At 33.0% G+C, this 17,306-nt stretch overlaps 2 protein-coding genes across 2 annotated transcripts; one reads left to right on the forward strand and one right to left on the reverse strand.

The window, feature by feature from the left end:
• Window positions 1–252: 252 nt before the first annotated feature.
• On the forward strand, window positions 253–1,212 carry LOC101205045. The gene has a single exon (XM_011653050.2). The coding sequence runs from the start codon at window positions 400–402 to the stop codon at window positions 1,012–1,014; it is 615 nt and encodes a 204-aa protein (XP_011651352.1). The 5' UTR covers window positions 253–399; the 3' UTR covers window positions 1,015–1,212.
• A 493-nt stretch (window positions 1,213–1,705) lies between these two features.
• On the reverse strand, window positions 1,706–7,728 carry LOC101210450. The gene is made up of 5 exons (XM_011653051.2): window positions 6,669–7,728; window positions 6,476–6,543; window positions 4,545–6,368; window positions 2,795–2,906; window positions 1,706–2,653 (listed from the first exon to the last, which is right to left on the reverse strand). Exons 1-5 carry the CDS (start codon window positions 6,820–6,822, stop codon window positions 1,950–1,952), a joined length of 2,862 nt encoding a protein of 953 aa, XP_011651353.1. The 5' UTR covers window positions 6,823–7,728; the 3' UTR covers window positions 1,706–1,949.
• Window positions 7,729–17,306: the final 9,578 nt, after the last annotated feature.

The following is a 17,306-nucleotide window of genomic DNA, read 5'->3' on the forward strand; positions in this document are numbered from 1 at the left end:
ATTATTGTATACATTGTAAATATGTTGACCGTTTTTTAAAAGATGCATTTTATTTGTTTTACTATTTTCGAAAAAACTTGTTAGGTAAAATGTGGGGAATGAAAAAGAATGAGAGCATAAAAAAGAAAGAAAGAAATGAATTAAGAAGATTTACCAATTAATGTCAAAAGTGGGACCCAGTTGTGGTGAAGTAAGAAGAACGTTAGAAAAGTGAAATGGAAAGCACACAATCTTTTCCCTTCTCTCTCTTTTACACCTTACCCAAATTTCAGACCGTTGCGAAACCAAATTCCCTTTTTCTTTTCAAACCTCACAAAAACACAAAGCACACTCATTATCTCTTCTTCTTCTTCTTCACCTCATTCAATCAAAACCACAAACCTTCCTCACCCTTCAACAATGGCCCACAAATTCCCCCATCTCCCCTTCCACTCCATCGACTCCAGATCCCTCCTCCTCCACCAGAACTCCGCCGCCGACCACCCCATCTCTCTCCACCTCACACCTGAGCCTTTTTCCATGGAAAGAGGCCCAAGGTACAGAGCCTACGCAGAGCTCAGAGAATCCAAGCTCCGCTTGAGAAACGCCATGTATCGCCACGATGAACACCCGGAGAAGTCCACCCCGCCGCCCAAGAAGCAAGTTAAATTTCTGGGTTCGGAGACTGTAAGGAAAAGGTCCGCTACGGTGGCGCAATCGGTGCCGGATTTCTCTGCAGTGCTAAGAAAGGAGAATAGAAAGCCGCCGCCGGGGATGTTGTCGCCAGTGATGGAGATGACGCCCCCGGGGAAGACGTGGGGGAAGAATATTGGGGGATTGTCGACGACTTCGAGGGGGAGTAAGTCCGCGAGTGCAGGGGAGAAAAGGGGCGGCGGATTGACGGCGGTGAGGAAAAGCTACGCCGGATTTGAGGAGCTGAAGGGGTTTTCTACGGCGGCGGCGAACGCCATTAATGGTGAAAATAGGAAAGGAGGGAGGAGAGGGAAGACTGTATTGGGGGTTAGACAAATCTGAATGAAAATAAGAAACAAATTATTGTATTTTCTCGATGGAAGAAGATTGCTCTGTTTATGTGTTACAATGTTTTTTAATTTTTGTTGGTTTTGGTGTTGTTTTTCTAGGATACTTTTGATTCTTTTATTATATAATGGATAATTTGAGTTTGTGGAATAATGAAGTGAGAAGTAAAAGAAAAATGTTGTTATTTGTTCATCTTTGTGTTCATTGATTATACAAGCTTCTTCTAAGTAGAGTTTCAAATCTAATCATTATCTTTTTCCTTTTAATACGAATTTAGTTACCCATATTTAAAGAATCTTATTCATTATTATTACTGTTCTTTTGTTTCTAAAGTATTAATGTGTATTGATTTCATAAGTTTTTTAGTATATTTGAAATCTAATCATCAAAATCATTGCATGCAGTGTTGCTGACAGTAAATTGTAGGGTTTGGGAGGATTTCTTTTAGCGATTCTTTATTTTGATCCTAAAACCTTGAGCATTTAATTTTAATTCCTATTAGTCCATGTTTTATCTTAATCCAATACCTCATAAGAGATTAGTCTTTAATCAATAATAAATCATCTAAATGGAAACTCTTAAAATCTGCTAGTGAGCTAAATACAAGGATTTGATCCTCAGAATTATGCTCAGTTGGATTGTTTAACCCATAACAAAAGTAAATGAATAAAAGAAGCAGATTATAAAGGTGAATGAACTCCAAGTTTAGGAAAATGAGGTAAATGTTAAACTTACAAATGCAAGTAAAATACTCTTGAAAATTAGATCACAGATCAGAGAGTTTTGAGCAGTAAAGCCAGCTTCCATAATTATGCTTCAACTAGCAATGAGAGCCACAAATTCACATCTACAAATTACATTTAACCTTCATTTGTACAAAAAAAAATTGCACGCAAAAGATATAATCCACAATACCATGACAGTCAAAATCATCCCTTCCTGAAGTCCCACAGCTCTGTTACAATTTCCTCAACTAACATTTGAAGTATGTACCCATCAATTTCAGCCCCACTCTCCAATTCTTCAATGCTAAAATCACTCCATTTCCCCAAGGAGTGGCTCATTTCCCATTCTACTATCTCATCCGTCATCATCCCAACAAAATATACCCATTTCTTGATCTCCTTCTCGACGTCTCGAATAAACGCTCTTGCATTTTGTGTTGGCGATGTTCTTATCCAAGCATTTGATCCACCATAGTATAGTTGGCTATGTTTCAAGTCTAAGCATTCTATCAGACAGTCGAAAAGAAATCCTCTTAGATGGTTTACCTCCTTGACATCCTCCAAACTGCGGATGCTGCTAGAGTTTGTCCACATTTCACACGTGAATGTTTCCAGTTCATCAATGAAAAGTGGGAAAATGAGAAGGTTATTTTCATCCCTGCCAAATAAAATTTCGGTATTGAGCATAACGTCTTTTGCACGAGCAAGCTTACTCCCAGTCAGTTTTGTGCCAGTAAGGTTGTTGCTTTGCAGTATGCTAGAAATAGCAGTAAAGACTTCGGTCAATCTTTCATTCCCAACATTCCCTTCGCTCAAGGAGGTTGCGGAATCTAAAAGATCGGTATCAGGTTCAGACAGCTGTGGTTGATCAAATGAGCAATCAACAGACTCAGCTGGCATTCTGCATCCTGTGACGATAAGAAAAGACATTTAGCCTAATTATTCTCACATGGAGGAATTTTGAAAGAATAGAGGAGATTGAGCCTTTTGGATAAATTATAAGTTCACTCTTTTGTATTTCGTATTGTTAGGTATACTAAACATCTAACCTGAGCTCTCATCCATGCTGCTGGACGAGAACGAAGCTTCAAGAACAGAACCGGGGCTAAGTTGATCTTGTCCTTTTAATATGTTTGTGATCCTTTCTTCCTTCAAATCATCCTGGAAAGACAGGAGTGGAATCAATATCGATTAAAAGTAAACTACCTTTAAGTTTCGATTAGAAAATAAGAGAAACTAACAAAATAATAACAAAAAATATGAACTAAGCCAAAACTTGACATACATGTTTACGTTTATCGAATTTAATGAAAAACCAGAAGAAATGTATGGTTTACAGTCCATGAAGGAAAAGACTAAATTGGACTTTCAAATACTCCTAGGACAAGAGAACTATTCTTGAAATAAACTTGAAAACATGTAATTCAGAAGAATATTGCATAATTCATGTATCCTTCAGGAAGGTCACTTCATGCTTTAAAAAAATCGATGATATATTATCTAAGGAAGCTCGCATAGTCAATTAGGCAAGCAAACAAACCATGGAATCAAATTTACAAGAACATATTTGGTGCGGACAGAAATGAAAATGCAGCTTTAGAGAAAATAACTGGCAACGGGTATTTAATTAGGGATCTGCTTTAGGTCATTTTCAGGTATAAGAAAACCCAATTCAATTAATTATTAATTATTCACCAGGTTAACTGAGAATTAAACATATAATATTTGACAACCAACTTTCATCAAGTACTAGATATTCCAACTTTTTCAAATCTAAGAGGACCCATTTTCTCAGTCCACAAGTGGGGTTACGAGGATTCAAACCTCCAGCTCCAACTGTTGGATTTTTTGGTAAAATTATTAAGAAATTCTTGAAATTGTCCTACATTGAAAAGGTTTAGGAAAGTCATGGGCTTGTCCTACACTAAAAAGGTTTAGAAAAGTCATAGAGTCATAGACTATTAAAGGAGTCTATGTCTCTGTTTTTTAATTGTCTCAGTTAAAAACACTTTAAGTTTTAGTATGCTAACTCTAATTAAATTTCTTTTGTATTCTCTAGTTGAAGAGTGGGTAAAAGATGTGAGTGGTCAAAAGCTTGGAAAGTGTTCTTGTAATTGGGATCAGGAGAGAAAATTATTCTTTGTGATTGTAGCAAATTTTTCATATAGTAAATTTCTTTCTTGTCTGTGGTTTTTCTCTAAGTTGGGGGAGTTCTCCACGTAAATTCTTGTGTTTCCAGTTTTTTTATTGTTTTCTCTTAATTTCTCTATTATTTATCTGCTTATTTCCTACAGCAAAAGTGGGAGATTTTTCCCAACACAAGTGAAGTTACGTGCAGGTTGGCAAATTTAAGAGAACCTTGATACCCGTAACGCACAACATAGAGGAACTATGCACGGCTGAAGTAGATTGCCACTTAGTTCCTCTTTTTTTTCCTTTTTAAGAAACAACTTTTATTAAGAACAAAGAATACAAAAGCATAACAGAACTCAACTATTTGTTAGAGGAAACTAAAAAACTGGAAAAGTCCAAACAGCTTTTAAACAACTGAGGTAGACTGCCACTAAATTATTTGATAAAGGGCATTCAGTCCTAATAGCTATTTGCTTTTCTTTCTTTTTGAGAAAAAAAAGTCGGGAGATTTTTATCATAAATTTTTCATACAATAATTTTCCACAACTGATGCGATTAGGCAATGCATTATATATAGGAAACAATCACAGTATAAAAATGATGGAGTTGCAAAATGGAAAAAGAGGAGGAAAAGTAAATAGAACTATCAACAGAAATGATTCTTACATAGTGAGTTACATCCATGTTGACTGTGGAACCCTCCGAAGCAACTTTCCGAGCAGCTGCTACGGCAGCTATCAGTTCTTGAATGATTACCGAAGCAGGTTTCTTCAATGGAGAACCCGATGATGACCGATCATCTCCCTGAGAAGTTAATTCCTTTAATTTTTGCTCCAGGATATCTAAAGCATCTCCTCCAAACAAGGATGGGTTTTGGGAAGACACATTTCTCTCATTTGACAAGCTCTCCTCGTTCATCTTTACTGCAACTGTGGTTTCTTGTCTAACGGGAGAATTAAAGATGAAAGAAACAATGTCTTTATCCCTTTTGCAAACTCTATCAGTAGCATCTCTACAACCAGCTAATCTATTACCAGCCCAAGGCTGCTTTGTGGGGAGAGGTTTGCATTCAACCCTTGAACTTGTTCTAGACAATTTATCGCGCGGATGGGATCGTTGTTTTAAAGCAGGTGAATCAAAAGAAGTTTTTCTATCATTTTTTCCACTCTCATGAGCAGTCCTCCTTTTCCTTGGTGAGGTACCTGATTGTGATGAAAAATCTTCAAATCCATTAAAAGACTTTCTTTCTAGGCCAAACTTAGAATTTTCAACTTTAGCAGGCAGCTTCCCTCTGCTGCAGCCATTGAGACTTCGATTCAAGGCAACAAAGTTCTTGGTCCGACCCACAGCATTTTCCGGCGATGTGGTTCTTCTGCTTGATGTAATACTTGCCTTTGATTTCGATGGCATCCTATCTCTGACTGATGTCATATGATCTTCAGATTGACTGCAATGCTTGACAATGGATGATTGACTTGTCCTAAGATTGAATTGTTGGCTGGACGGTCTGGAAGTTGGACATACAGATTCATTGTTCAGATGCATTCTTTCTGCAATAGAATCAACATGAGATATTAAACAACCCCTAGATTCATTCTGTTTGTTCAGAGGCATTCTTTCTGCAATGGAATTGACAGGGGATATTATAGAGCCCTTAGATTCATTCTTTCTGGAAGCAACAGTTTTAGGAAGATCACAGTTTGTTTGGAGGATTTCTTCTCTTTCTTGCTGGATGGATGATTCAGGGGTTATTGTTTTACTCCATCCTGAACCCTTTAAAGATGAATTGCCATAAGTTGAATTGACGGGTGAAATTGCAGATACATATTCTTCAACATCGTGATTGGGGACCTCAACTTTCAGTAAATTGTTGCAATTTTTACAAGATGCCTGTCCCATGGACTTTGACAAATCATAACCTTCCCCTGGTATAACTCTGATTTCCCTCGATAGAACATCATTGGGAGAATAATTCATAGACTTTGGAAGTGTGATTGCAGATTTAGCTCTATTTGAAATCTGCAGACTAGGCTCCAATATTTTGCTAGCAACATCAATCAATCGGGATGTTCTAGACACATTCCTCCCCGAGGGAAGCCTTGGACTTTTTGTTGAAGGAAGTTTTGGAGGAGAAGGAGGCTTCCTTGATCGTGACATAACACTCTTATACTGTAGTACCTCAGCCCCTATTCGTCTCATCATCTTTCCTTCCTCCGTTCCCGTTTTTTGAAGCTTTAGAGGTCTTGCTTCAATTTTTACACTTGCTTTTTCAAAATTCATATCCTCTACTATTTTTTTTTCCATGTTATCACAAGGATTAGAAAAACCAGTTTTCTTCGACTTATCTCGAGTTATAACAGGCATGGCCTCAAGTCCCATGAGTCTTGCAACCAGTCCTGGAACTCGCATTTCATTTCTGTGCCCTACGTCTGTACATTGATTTCCATTCTTCTTCACGTTTGGGAAACCGCCTCTATTTTCATCAGCAATCTATTTCTCAAAGAATGGCACAACGTCAGTAAAAGAACAAGAATATAAGCCCAAGAAGAAATCAAACTAAGCGGAAAAAAGAGACAACTAGGAAAACAAGTGAATACCAAATGATTTTTTGAAGCCGGCATCTTTTCACCTCCTTTGAACTTCTTAGTTACTTGTTGTGTACGACCTAATGAAACATAACAGAACCAGATTTAAACTTCGAATTATATTGCAGATGAGCAAAATTTTAGCCAAGCATTTACTTTAAGGAATGAATGAAAGGAAAAACAGTAGAATAAAACATTGCCCAACCTGGAGGAAGCAACTTCCTGGAGAAAAGCTTCTTCTTAGCCAATCTCCGGTTCCAATCAAAGAGCTGGAAGAAAATGCCCACACAACCACCAGACTTATGGGTCTTCTTCTCTGAAATAGCTAAACAAGACGATGTTCTACTTGTATTTTCCATCAATCTCTAACAAAAACCCCCCCAAAACACTCCAACAGAGTTAGACCCTTAACTTGCAACTCGATGCTCTTCAGTCTACCAAAAACCCCTCTTCAACCCCAAAAACCCCCTACCCCAGTTATTCCCAAAAGGTTCTTCTCCATTGTTCATACAAATCCCAAAAACACACTCTGAATCTTCAAACTCTCCCCCATTTTCTCGATAACCCACCAAGAGATTAGAATCATCCCCCATCAAAAGAACCAAAAAGGTGGTGGAAAAAAACAGAAAGACCGTCTAAAAATAGGCTGCAATGCTCAATAAAACAGGTTCCCAGAAAGAATACCAAACAACCAACAAATGCAAGAATATCACGAAAGCCAAAAAAAAAAAGTCTAAAGAAAAATAGAAACCAGTACAATAATGGAGAAAAGGGACCTGCAAACAAAAAAACAAAAAAACCCAGAAAGGGTTTCTGATAAAAACGAAAGGTAAAAGTTCAACAGGGCGCTAGGAAACGACGAAGTAACAGTGCCAAAACAGCCACCACTCGGTCATTCCCCTGACTCGTTCAGACAGAGTTCAGAATCAGTAAAGCCCATCATGTTCCAACACGCAAAACCCACAAAGAAGGAGAGATTGAGAAACAGAAACAGCGGGTGACCAAAGAAGAAAAATGGAAACAGAACAGAGGGAGCAGATAGAGAACAGTCCTCAAAAGCGGGGAAAGGGAAGTGAAAGAGGGGGATTGAACCGGGGTGGACGAGGTCTTGTGATCACGATAACCAAGAGAATGAAGCTCGAGGCGACGCCCCTGAAAGCTTTTTTTCTGCAAAACCCAAGAGAGAAAATGAAAGGGGATATGCAGTTGCAGGGAGAGCGTGAAGGATGGTGAAGAAACCACGCGCAGGGGAGTGGAATGGAAATATGGTGAGAAATGAGATGACGATACGACAAATCGGATAATATTATTATATTTTTATTTTGTTTTTAGTTTGTAATTTTGTATTTCTTTAATTTGTATATTTTTTTTAAATAACTTAGAGACTTCCACTTCCAATTCCTTTTTTTTCATTTACAAACTTTGCGTCCTTTTATTTTATTTGGTTCTTCAACTTTTTAATTCCACATTTAGTTTCAATCTATTTAAATTTTATTCAATACATCAATCAATTGTTTAAAAGTTTTGAGTTTGTTTTATACTTATTTAACATGAATTTGAAAGTCTAAGAATTGGTAGACAATTTTAAAATATAAAAGATTAAATTTTTAAAAAAATTATTTCATATTTTTAATCATCAAAATTCAAATTTTAAATTCTAATTGAAACAGAAACTATTTGGAGTTACCATAGTCTAAAATAAACTATTATTATTTTATTTATGAACATGTTTTAGAGTTTTTTTCTTTCTTTCATATACGGTGAAACAAGTTTAAAAAACTCGTCAAATAACACATACTTATTTACTTTTGCAAAAGCAACTCACGGAATACACTTAATTTACATGTAATACATCACTAATACATATATACTTGACGCACTCTATACACTACTGGTATCTACTTTCATAAATTTAACACTCGTTTAATATACACTTGATACCCTTATAATAGGCACTTGATGAACAATTCATGTACCAATTATTTGAAAATATATTTACAACAAAAATATAAACACCAAAAACATATTATTATAACACAAACTAAAATAATCTACTACTAACACAAACTATTATAATCCAACTCTAATAAACTGAAAAATGGTTGGAAATAACATTTAACAGTTTTGTCTCATAAAACTAGCACCCTTTTTTAAAAATCACTTAAACATTCTTTCTGATCTTGTATTTTTCTAAAATATTAAAAAATTTCAATTTGTTTCGATTATTTTGGGATTTTCAGTTTGTTTCGATTATTTTGGGATTTTCAGTTCATCTCATAGACATTAGATTAGATTCTATAATGTTCCAAATCTTTGAAATATACGTCAAATCTTAACTAATTTTTTTTAATCTTTTCAAAAGTTTTTAATTTAACGGCAATGGAGTAAATACTAAATTAAGAAATGTGGCATTTTTTTTTTTTTGTAAAAGAGTGGGTCTTTATCAACTTTAAGGTAAAAAAGCGTGAAACACTTTTTCAAAGGGCGTTGAGATAAAAAGTGAGTTATTATAGTTATGGGTTATTTTGGTGAAATTATAATAAATTCAAATATTTGGTATTTCGAGTGTGTATGAAGGTGTGTACATAGTGTATATCAAGTGTCTATTAGATGAATATCAAATATATATCACAAGTGTATCAGAGTTGGTATCTCTCAATGGTGTATTAAAGTGTATCAGATGTATGAATATGTAGAGAAAAATTAAGTATTTATAGATAAGTAAAATTAATTACGTGTTTATGGTTGATATGTAAATAGATTGTAATATCTTTTAAATAAAGTTTGATAATATGGTGATGAATTCATGTAACATGTAGATTATTCTAACTTTGAAATTGATGGTATTGATGTATTTCATATAGTTACTATGAATATTAAATCGTGTTTATTTCTTGCACCCATAACCAATCCAATATTAAAACCAATCAAAACAAACATATGTCATTATTAATAACATTAATATTTTAAGTTATGTCAACTGCCAATACATTATATATAAACTCAATGTTAACGTGAAGATAATTAAGTTTGAATCCTATGAACTAAAAAAATCAATATTGAAAATAATTCAAAATTACAATTTAGAATATAGTTCAATAAATAACGTGGCAATTATCATTAATTTCAAAATCCAACTACTCAAAATCTCTATTTCTATTGTTAAATATTGTTGATGAAATTGGAACTTATATGAAATAACGCAAAAGGTTTTTTTTCAATCATATCTAATCTTTTAACTTATATTTATTAGGATTGAGAAAAGAACCAAACAAAAGTATAAATTTTATCTCATTCTCCCCAAGTTACACATCCTAATATTATATGTTTAGCATGGTTATGTAAGCAATTGTTTAGATCATATCAAAGTGATATTTAAACAATCTTGATATTCTGGAAGAGAAGCGGGAAGAAAGAAAAAGAAGATAAATAAAAATAGGAGAAAGAAAATCTAAAAGAGGAATCGAAGAAATCTAGAAGAGAAGATCAATAAATTGTAAAAAAAAAAAAAAAAAGAGAAGTGACACATTCGAAATATCAATGACAAATATAAAATTTATAAAAATATTTTAACGGTGTCATGAGCTTTTCACTAAATATTTTGATGTTTTGTTATATGTATGAAAATTTGGCTAAAATAGTGATGTAATAATTTTTTTAAAAAGAATTTAATTATTGTGATTTGATAATATGTAATAAATGGTGTCTTTGGTTTGATAGAACTTTGATGGATAGTCTATATGGCATGGAGTATAGTCTTATCTAAGGGTGTACATCAGTGTTGGTTTCTGGAGAAAAGTGGCATCAAATATTGAAAGAAAATGGTGTGAAATTCCAACGTCAATACATTTTTACTTTTATTTATTTTTTTCAACTAAAGTCAAGATTAATGAAAAATTTTAAATCACATGAAACTTAACCTACTTAAATCAATCACATATGGGGTAATTAAGAAAAGAACTATCATTATCTACCCAATTATACTTGAATTATTAAAATAAATTGAGATTTTGAAATGATGTAGCTAATTGAAAATTACAAACTTAATTAGACAATAGATTTAGGGTTGGGTTGATGATAGTGGACTTCCTCTTATACTTAATTCTCTACAAAAAGAAGAAGAAAAACTTATTAAATCAGTCGTGGGTTTTTCAGTATAAAAATCAACAACTGATTGGCTGTTGGCTGGAACCTATGTTTGGGTGAGCAAGCTTAGGTGGGTTGATTTGGATCCATCAGATGAATCTATAATTGAAAAGTAAATTTATGGTTGAAGTAAATAAAAATGAAAAAAAAAAAAAAAGTGAAACAGTTTTGATCTTGGGATGATGAAGATGTTAGAAAATTGAGAAGTAAAAAGGGAAAGAAGAAGAAAGCTTATATTACGAAAAAGTAAAATAAAGGAGAGAGAGAGAGAGAGTGCATGGTTTAATTGTCTTATGCTAATGCCGTCAAGTCTACGTCGGGGCTGCCACTGGGAGCGCCATTTTCAAACCCTTTTTTATAAAATCATTACTTTCTTTTCTCTAAACTACGCGCTGCGACTACCAGGCATCTCTCCAACTCGCCCTTGTAAAGCCTTTTTTTTTTTTTTCTAACTTCTAAACAATTAATTCCCCCTCACAACGCTACCCTTTGTCGGTGCTTCCAATTGGATTTACTTTTTCTTTTATATGATAAACGAAATCCACTTTTATTTCTCCATTTCCCTTTTCTTCTTTTTCCTTCTAGTAATCCGACAACAAGGGGACATAATTCAATCTACACTTTGTTTTTTCTTTTTCTTTCTTTCTTTCTTTCTTTCTTTATCTTTCGTCCTCTACAAAATTTTATTTCCCATGATTGTTTATGATTACAAACTAATATTTCATTCTTGTTACATTATTATGCCTCAACTGTCATTTCACCTGCATTTTCACAACTATGAAAACTTTAGTTTTTGTTAGTCCAGGAGCGCAAGCGTGAGCATCTATGTGAAAATGAGAAACAGTTTGGGAGCAGTGAAGTATGGACAAAGAGCTCTAATAGAAGCATTGTTGTATTGAGTTGATTGAATGTAGATAATTGTGCAAATAAGTCACGCACAACCAAAATGTTGATTCTTGTTTTCATAATATGGCTCAAATGTCATTTTGATGGTAGGTTTTATGTCTCATTTGTATACACTATCAAGTAACGATATTTTTTTTAATTTGATCAAATATTAAAAGAGTAGTTATCCCGTGTTGGAAATGTTCAAGAAAATGAGAGCTTCGTAAACTATAAAAGAACATTAATCCCAATTTGAAGCACTCATGCATACTATACGAACTCTTTTGTTATGTGATTTATGCTTTAAGAGAATATGTTTTTCGTAATCAAGAGAGATTTTTTTGTAGGAATGTAATAACTTTTCAAATAATACTTCTTTTTTTTTAAATTCATGGTTTTTTTTTTCTCTAATGTCAAGTTTTCTAGACGTTCCAACTAGATGACCACTAACCAAACGATCAACTAGGTGTTATGTTTTGAAAATTTTCATCTAGGCGACCAAGTTGCAGACATTTCTGTTTTAGACATCCAAAATTCAAACGTCTATTTGTTGTTTTACCGCATTGTCAAGTTCTTGTATCAATAAGTTTAAGACGTTTCTTTTTGTTACGCAATGGTAGGTTCAACTCAAGCCGTTTTTTTATTCACCGTTCTCAATTGTGCATTTTGGTTCGAAGAAGCACACTTCAAGCAATGAAAACAAAAGACGTTATTTTTCTTAACTATGAAGAAAGTCATCACCACATGTACCACTGAAAAACCATAAGTTCCAAAAACCGATCCAATCGAGGAACAACTCAAGAATTTGGACACATGAAAGGAAAATAATTTTATATGTAAAAGTCTAATATTAAATGGTTTGATTGATGACTTGTAAGACTATTATCGTACAATATCCACAAAGGCTGGTTCAAAGAAGAATTATGAGATGCTTTATGGAAGAAGTATGACACTAAAAAGGCTGGTTCAAAGAAGTAATCGGTCAATCAATACTTAAGATACTAGATGACATATGAAAGATATGTAGAAACACAATCTCATGAACGGCAAAAAATTGTTCATGAAATAACTAGCGAATGTCTGGTTCTAGATGAAAAAATCCAAGTTGTTATTATTGAAAAATTACCTTCTACATGGAAGAACTTTAAAAATATTTTAAGGCATAAGACCAAGTAATTCTCCTTGGAAAGTCTCATAACGAGCCTGAGGAATGAAGAGGAAGCTCAAAAATATAACCAAAAGGAGGAGGTGAATGTCGTACCTATGAGTGTGTCTTTATAGGATATGCAATAAATATTAAAGTCTTAGGTATTATGACCTAGTAAATCAAATGATTGTATAATCAAATGAACCTGACTTTTTTTAAGATAGATTTCTTTTTAAATCAAGAAATAGTGAGGGCTAGAGTTCTAGTAGTCTATCTTTAGTTAGAACTAACTTCAAATGATAAAGTAGATCCTCAGCCTAGAAGGAGCTAGCAAGATAATTCGAACCATTATAGACTTTGAAGATGACTTATCGAAACCTACAATATAGAAGAAGACCCTAAAGATCTAACAAAAGCCCTATCCTTCGTCGTGTCAATAGTATTGCAACAATTGCAAACTTAGAACCGTTATTATAACAAAAAAGACGACAAATATGTTGTAAATACAGTACCATTAGAGCGTTTCTCACTACTTATGTAGTTATAGTGGATCATGTATTAACTGATCAAAACTTGACAGATCCTTTGATGAAAGGACTAGCTAGAGAAAAGGTTTTTAAAACCTCAGTAAGAATGAAACTCATGCATAAAGAAAAATGAATCACTCGTGAGAAAAACCCAACTTGTAGACTGCATATCCCAAGAAACAAGTTCAAAAGATAATAACTGATCATAAGTGATATGGAGAGAATCATGTTAGAAAAATCAGGAATTCCATTACCATGATCTAGAGTAATAGCATGAGATAACCTGAAGCAAATGAAAACCCAAGGAGTACCCATGTCCTTATTCGTTCAGAAGGGTGAGGTGAGGAATAAAATAATAATATTAATTTTATTTTAATTAATCTTTTTAAAAGTTTTCTCGAGGCGTTGAGACCTTTGAATGCATTGAGAGGCGAAACGTTGAGACCATTGAACATGTTGAGGGGCAAGGCGTTCTAACTGTTAAATGCGTCAATCGTTGAAGTGTTATGCTTTGATATGACCATTGAAGCGTTACATTTTGACATGACTGTTGAGGTGCTCTAGATCTTAGACGTTAAGGTTCTTATGACCGTTGAGGTGTTATGAAATCACACACTATATAGAGTTATCCTCTTAGTTCATTTGAGAATCGTTAGAAAACAATTTTTCATACAAAATTCTCTCAAACTTTCTGTCTCATTTTTGTTTTCGAACAAAATTATTCACAAGTGGTTGGTATTTTGATCGGTTTTGGTGTAGTTCCCATTGAGTATTAAGTCGTTTTATCCTGGGCCATGTGGCAATATCAAGAAGAGAAGTCCTTGAACACATTGAGGGGTGAGGTATTCTGACCACTAAACATGTCGATCGTTGAAGCGTTACGTTTGACATGATCGTTAAGGCGTTACAGGTTTCAGGCGTTATGGATCTTATGATTGTTGAGCTGTTATGAAATCACACAATATATAGTTATCTTCTTCATTCATTTGAGAATCATTTAGGAAACACATTTTCTTACAAAAATCTTTCAAAACTCCTCTCATTTTCGTTTTCAAGAAAAATCATTCACGACTGTTTGATATTTCGATCGATTTGGGTGCAACACTAATCGAGTATTAAGTTGTTTTATCCTGGGGTAATGTGGCAATATCAAGAATTGTCTTAAAGAGAGCGTGTTACATCCCTCAGCCTTTGTCAAACAAGCTTTTGTTTTGCAGATTTTAATTGCACAAATTAATTAGGCGACCATCTTCCAAATGTTTTTCCAACCGACCTCTAACCAGATAATCAGTCCAGACGTTCTGTTTAGATGACTTTCATCTAAGTGACTGGTTTATGTGATCACACCAAATGACCAATAAATTCAAGATGTTTTTGTTTTAGGTATTTGAAACACAAACGTCTATTTGTTATTTTTATCGCATAGTCAATTTCTTGCATCAATAGTCACCAACCAAATACAACATAAGTTTGAAGATCAAACTAGTGATGAGATAAAATGATCAAGTTTTAGATTTTCTCTACTACAAGCACGTGCCATACACAAATTTAATTTAATCAAACTCTACGTTATGATCTATTTAGAATGACTTTCTAATTATTTATAAACAATTTTTTAATTTATAAATACTTAAAAAGTTAATTCAAGTACACCCTTAAATTGAATAATACTAAATGATTCTCACAATGATTTAAGGATTAATCCATATGTAACACATGAATTGTGAGGTTAATGAATTTATTATAGTAATGCGTACTAATATCTCATTAAATAATAAAAAATATAATTACTCATTAACTTGGTACCAACTAATAAATTGACTATTATTAGATTAATTACAATTGTTATACTGCTATTATTTAAAATTTTAAATAAATTAAAATATTTACAAAATATATCAAATTTTGATAATATATATAACTTAAAAAATATTTTAAAAAACTTCTCTCTAGTTCTTTACAATTTTGGCCAAGAACTTTGCTCTTCTACCTAAAATTGATACAGACCATAATTAAAAAGAAATGAAAGAAACGAGTTTAATCATTCTTTTCTTTTCTTTTCTTTTCTTTTTATGGAGCCATATTATATGTTGAATCTTTTTTTAGTGTAAAACAAACCAACAGACCATCAAAACCTGGTGACTCTCTCATCACTTTCTTATCAAAGATGAGAGAAATAATACAATCATGAAAGATATCTTTATTCCAAAATGTATGCTAATGTTGCAATAACATGAATAGTTTTGTTTTCCTATATATGGATGTGAGACAAAAGAATGATATATTAATAAAGTTAGCAACAACAAAAATAACGTCTTCCGTAGAAATCTTCTTATTAGCAAAAGAGCTCTCTTTTTTTTGTGGACCAAATTTAGAACTTCCAAAGCATCAAAATCGACCATATTTCGATTAGTTAGCAATTAATATTTGATTGCGATCATATTACTATTTAATTGTCAATTATATCTGTTTCTATCTGATTATTGTTTGATTGCTATTTAATGATACTTATTGTTTGTTTGAATGTTATTTGATATTGATTGTAATATGATTGCCAATAATGTCAATTGTTATCTCATTATGTCTATACTACTATATGATACTGATTGTTAATGCTATCGATTGCCATTTAATTGTAATATGATTACCGATTGCCAACGATATCAACCGTGTTATATAATTGTTGTTTGATTATTATCTAAAATGAGTTGCCAATCATACTTGTTGTTATTTATTTACTATCTAGTTATATGATTGTTCATAATATATATTGATGGTTGTCTGACTATCATTTGATGATGATGATTATTAATGGTACTGATTGTTGTATAATCATTGCTACTTGATATTGATTGTTATTTGATCATCAACAATACTCGCTGAAGTTTGATTACTATTTGATAATGATCGTCAACTCATTACTAGCTTATTGTTATCTTATGTTGATTGCTAATGATACTAAATGATGTCTAATTGTTAGGTGATAATAATTGTTATTCGATTGTGAATGATACCAATTAATGTAATGGGATTGTTAGTTATCTAAATATTATTCGATATTGATAGTTAGTAATATCAATTAGTATTTGATTTGTGGGTTGTTTGATTACTATTTGATATCGATTCCTACCTCGTACTCACTTATATACTAATTTCTAATTATTTTTTTATGTTGATTGTTATATCTGGTCACTAATGATAACCATTGCTATCAAAACTAATTAAATAATATATAGTTTAATCTAAAAAAATATTAGGCCCTTCTAATTTGATATAATATCAATTAAACACAAATGAAAGAGGTGGACTTAAGTTTCAAGATAATAACTACACTACAATAAAAGAAGAATGAAGAAGTAATCTTATTGAGAGAGAAAGAAAAGGAAAGAGTAATTTCACGACTATTTAAACTTTCCTAAAATTTAATTAGTTGAGGAAAGAAAGATATGAGAAAATTTTTGGGTACAAATAAAAGAAAATAAGATTAATGGTCTGTTTGAATTATATTTTATAAGTTATTTTGAAAAAAAAACTAAAGTGTTTAAAAGCCGTTCAAAATAGATATTCAAGTGTATTTGAAACAATTTTTAGGAAAAAAGTTTAAATAAATATGAGTTCGTTGAAAAACATTTTTTTCTTAATTCAATTTAAACCTACTTTTAGTGTTCTATTTTTATTGCGTTATGGTACCTACCATAGAACCTTCGACGCTTAAGTGAAGAACGCACCTTTGATTGATGACTATGACTTCCTAAACACAAAAGTGAACTTAGAGTTCCTAATCCAAACAAAGTTATAGAATGTTGAATTAGGTCGGCCATGGAGGTAGGCTAAGGCTAAGGCCAAGGCCAAAGCCGTGGCCCATAGAAAGTGGGCACCTATGAAGAGAAAAGAGTAAAGAGTGGCCTCTGACTTTGAGGTGGAGGAGGCGCCTTTGGGTTGCTGGTCAAAATTTCCTCCCTTTAATTTGATGGTTTCCTCTTTCTTTGGTGTGTTTCTTAGGCCTCCCATGCACCCAACCTATTTTAGTTTTAGTGTTGAAGTATGATCTTCTTCTAAGCTATTCATGATTTGAATATGAGCCCACAACAAATAGGAAGAGTATATTTCATATTATTACTATAATTACTTAACCTAA

Source organism: Cucumis sativus, chromosome 3, assembly GCF_000004075.3.
Source record: "Cucumis sativus cultivar 9930 chromosome 3, Cucumber_9930_V3, whole genome shotgun sequence".
NCBI classification, from domain to species: Eukaryota; Viridiplantae; Streptophyta; class Magnoliopsida; order Cucurbitales; family Cucurbitaceae; genus Cucumis; species Cucumis sativus.

Bases quoted from the DNA above. Each gene is read 5' to 3' on its own strand.
- LOC101205045 (XM_011653050.2), top strand. From the start codon at position 400: ATGGCCCACAAATTCCCCCATCTCCCCTTCCACTCCATCGACTCCAGA.
- LOC101210450 (XM_011653051.2), bottom strand. From the start codon at position 6,822: ATGGAAAATACAAGTAGAACATCGTCTTGTTTAGCTATTTCAGAGAAG. The intron at 6,544-6,668 runs GTTGGGCAATGT...ATGTTTCATTAG, and splicing joins CAGGAAGTTGCTTCCTCCAG to GTCGTACACAACAAGTAACT. The intron at 2,907-4,544 runs GTAAGAATCATT...CTGTCTTTCCAG, and splicing joins ACATGGATGTAACTCACTAT to GATGATTTGAAGGAAGAAAG.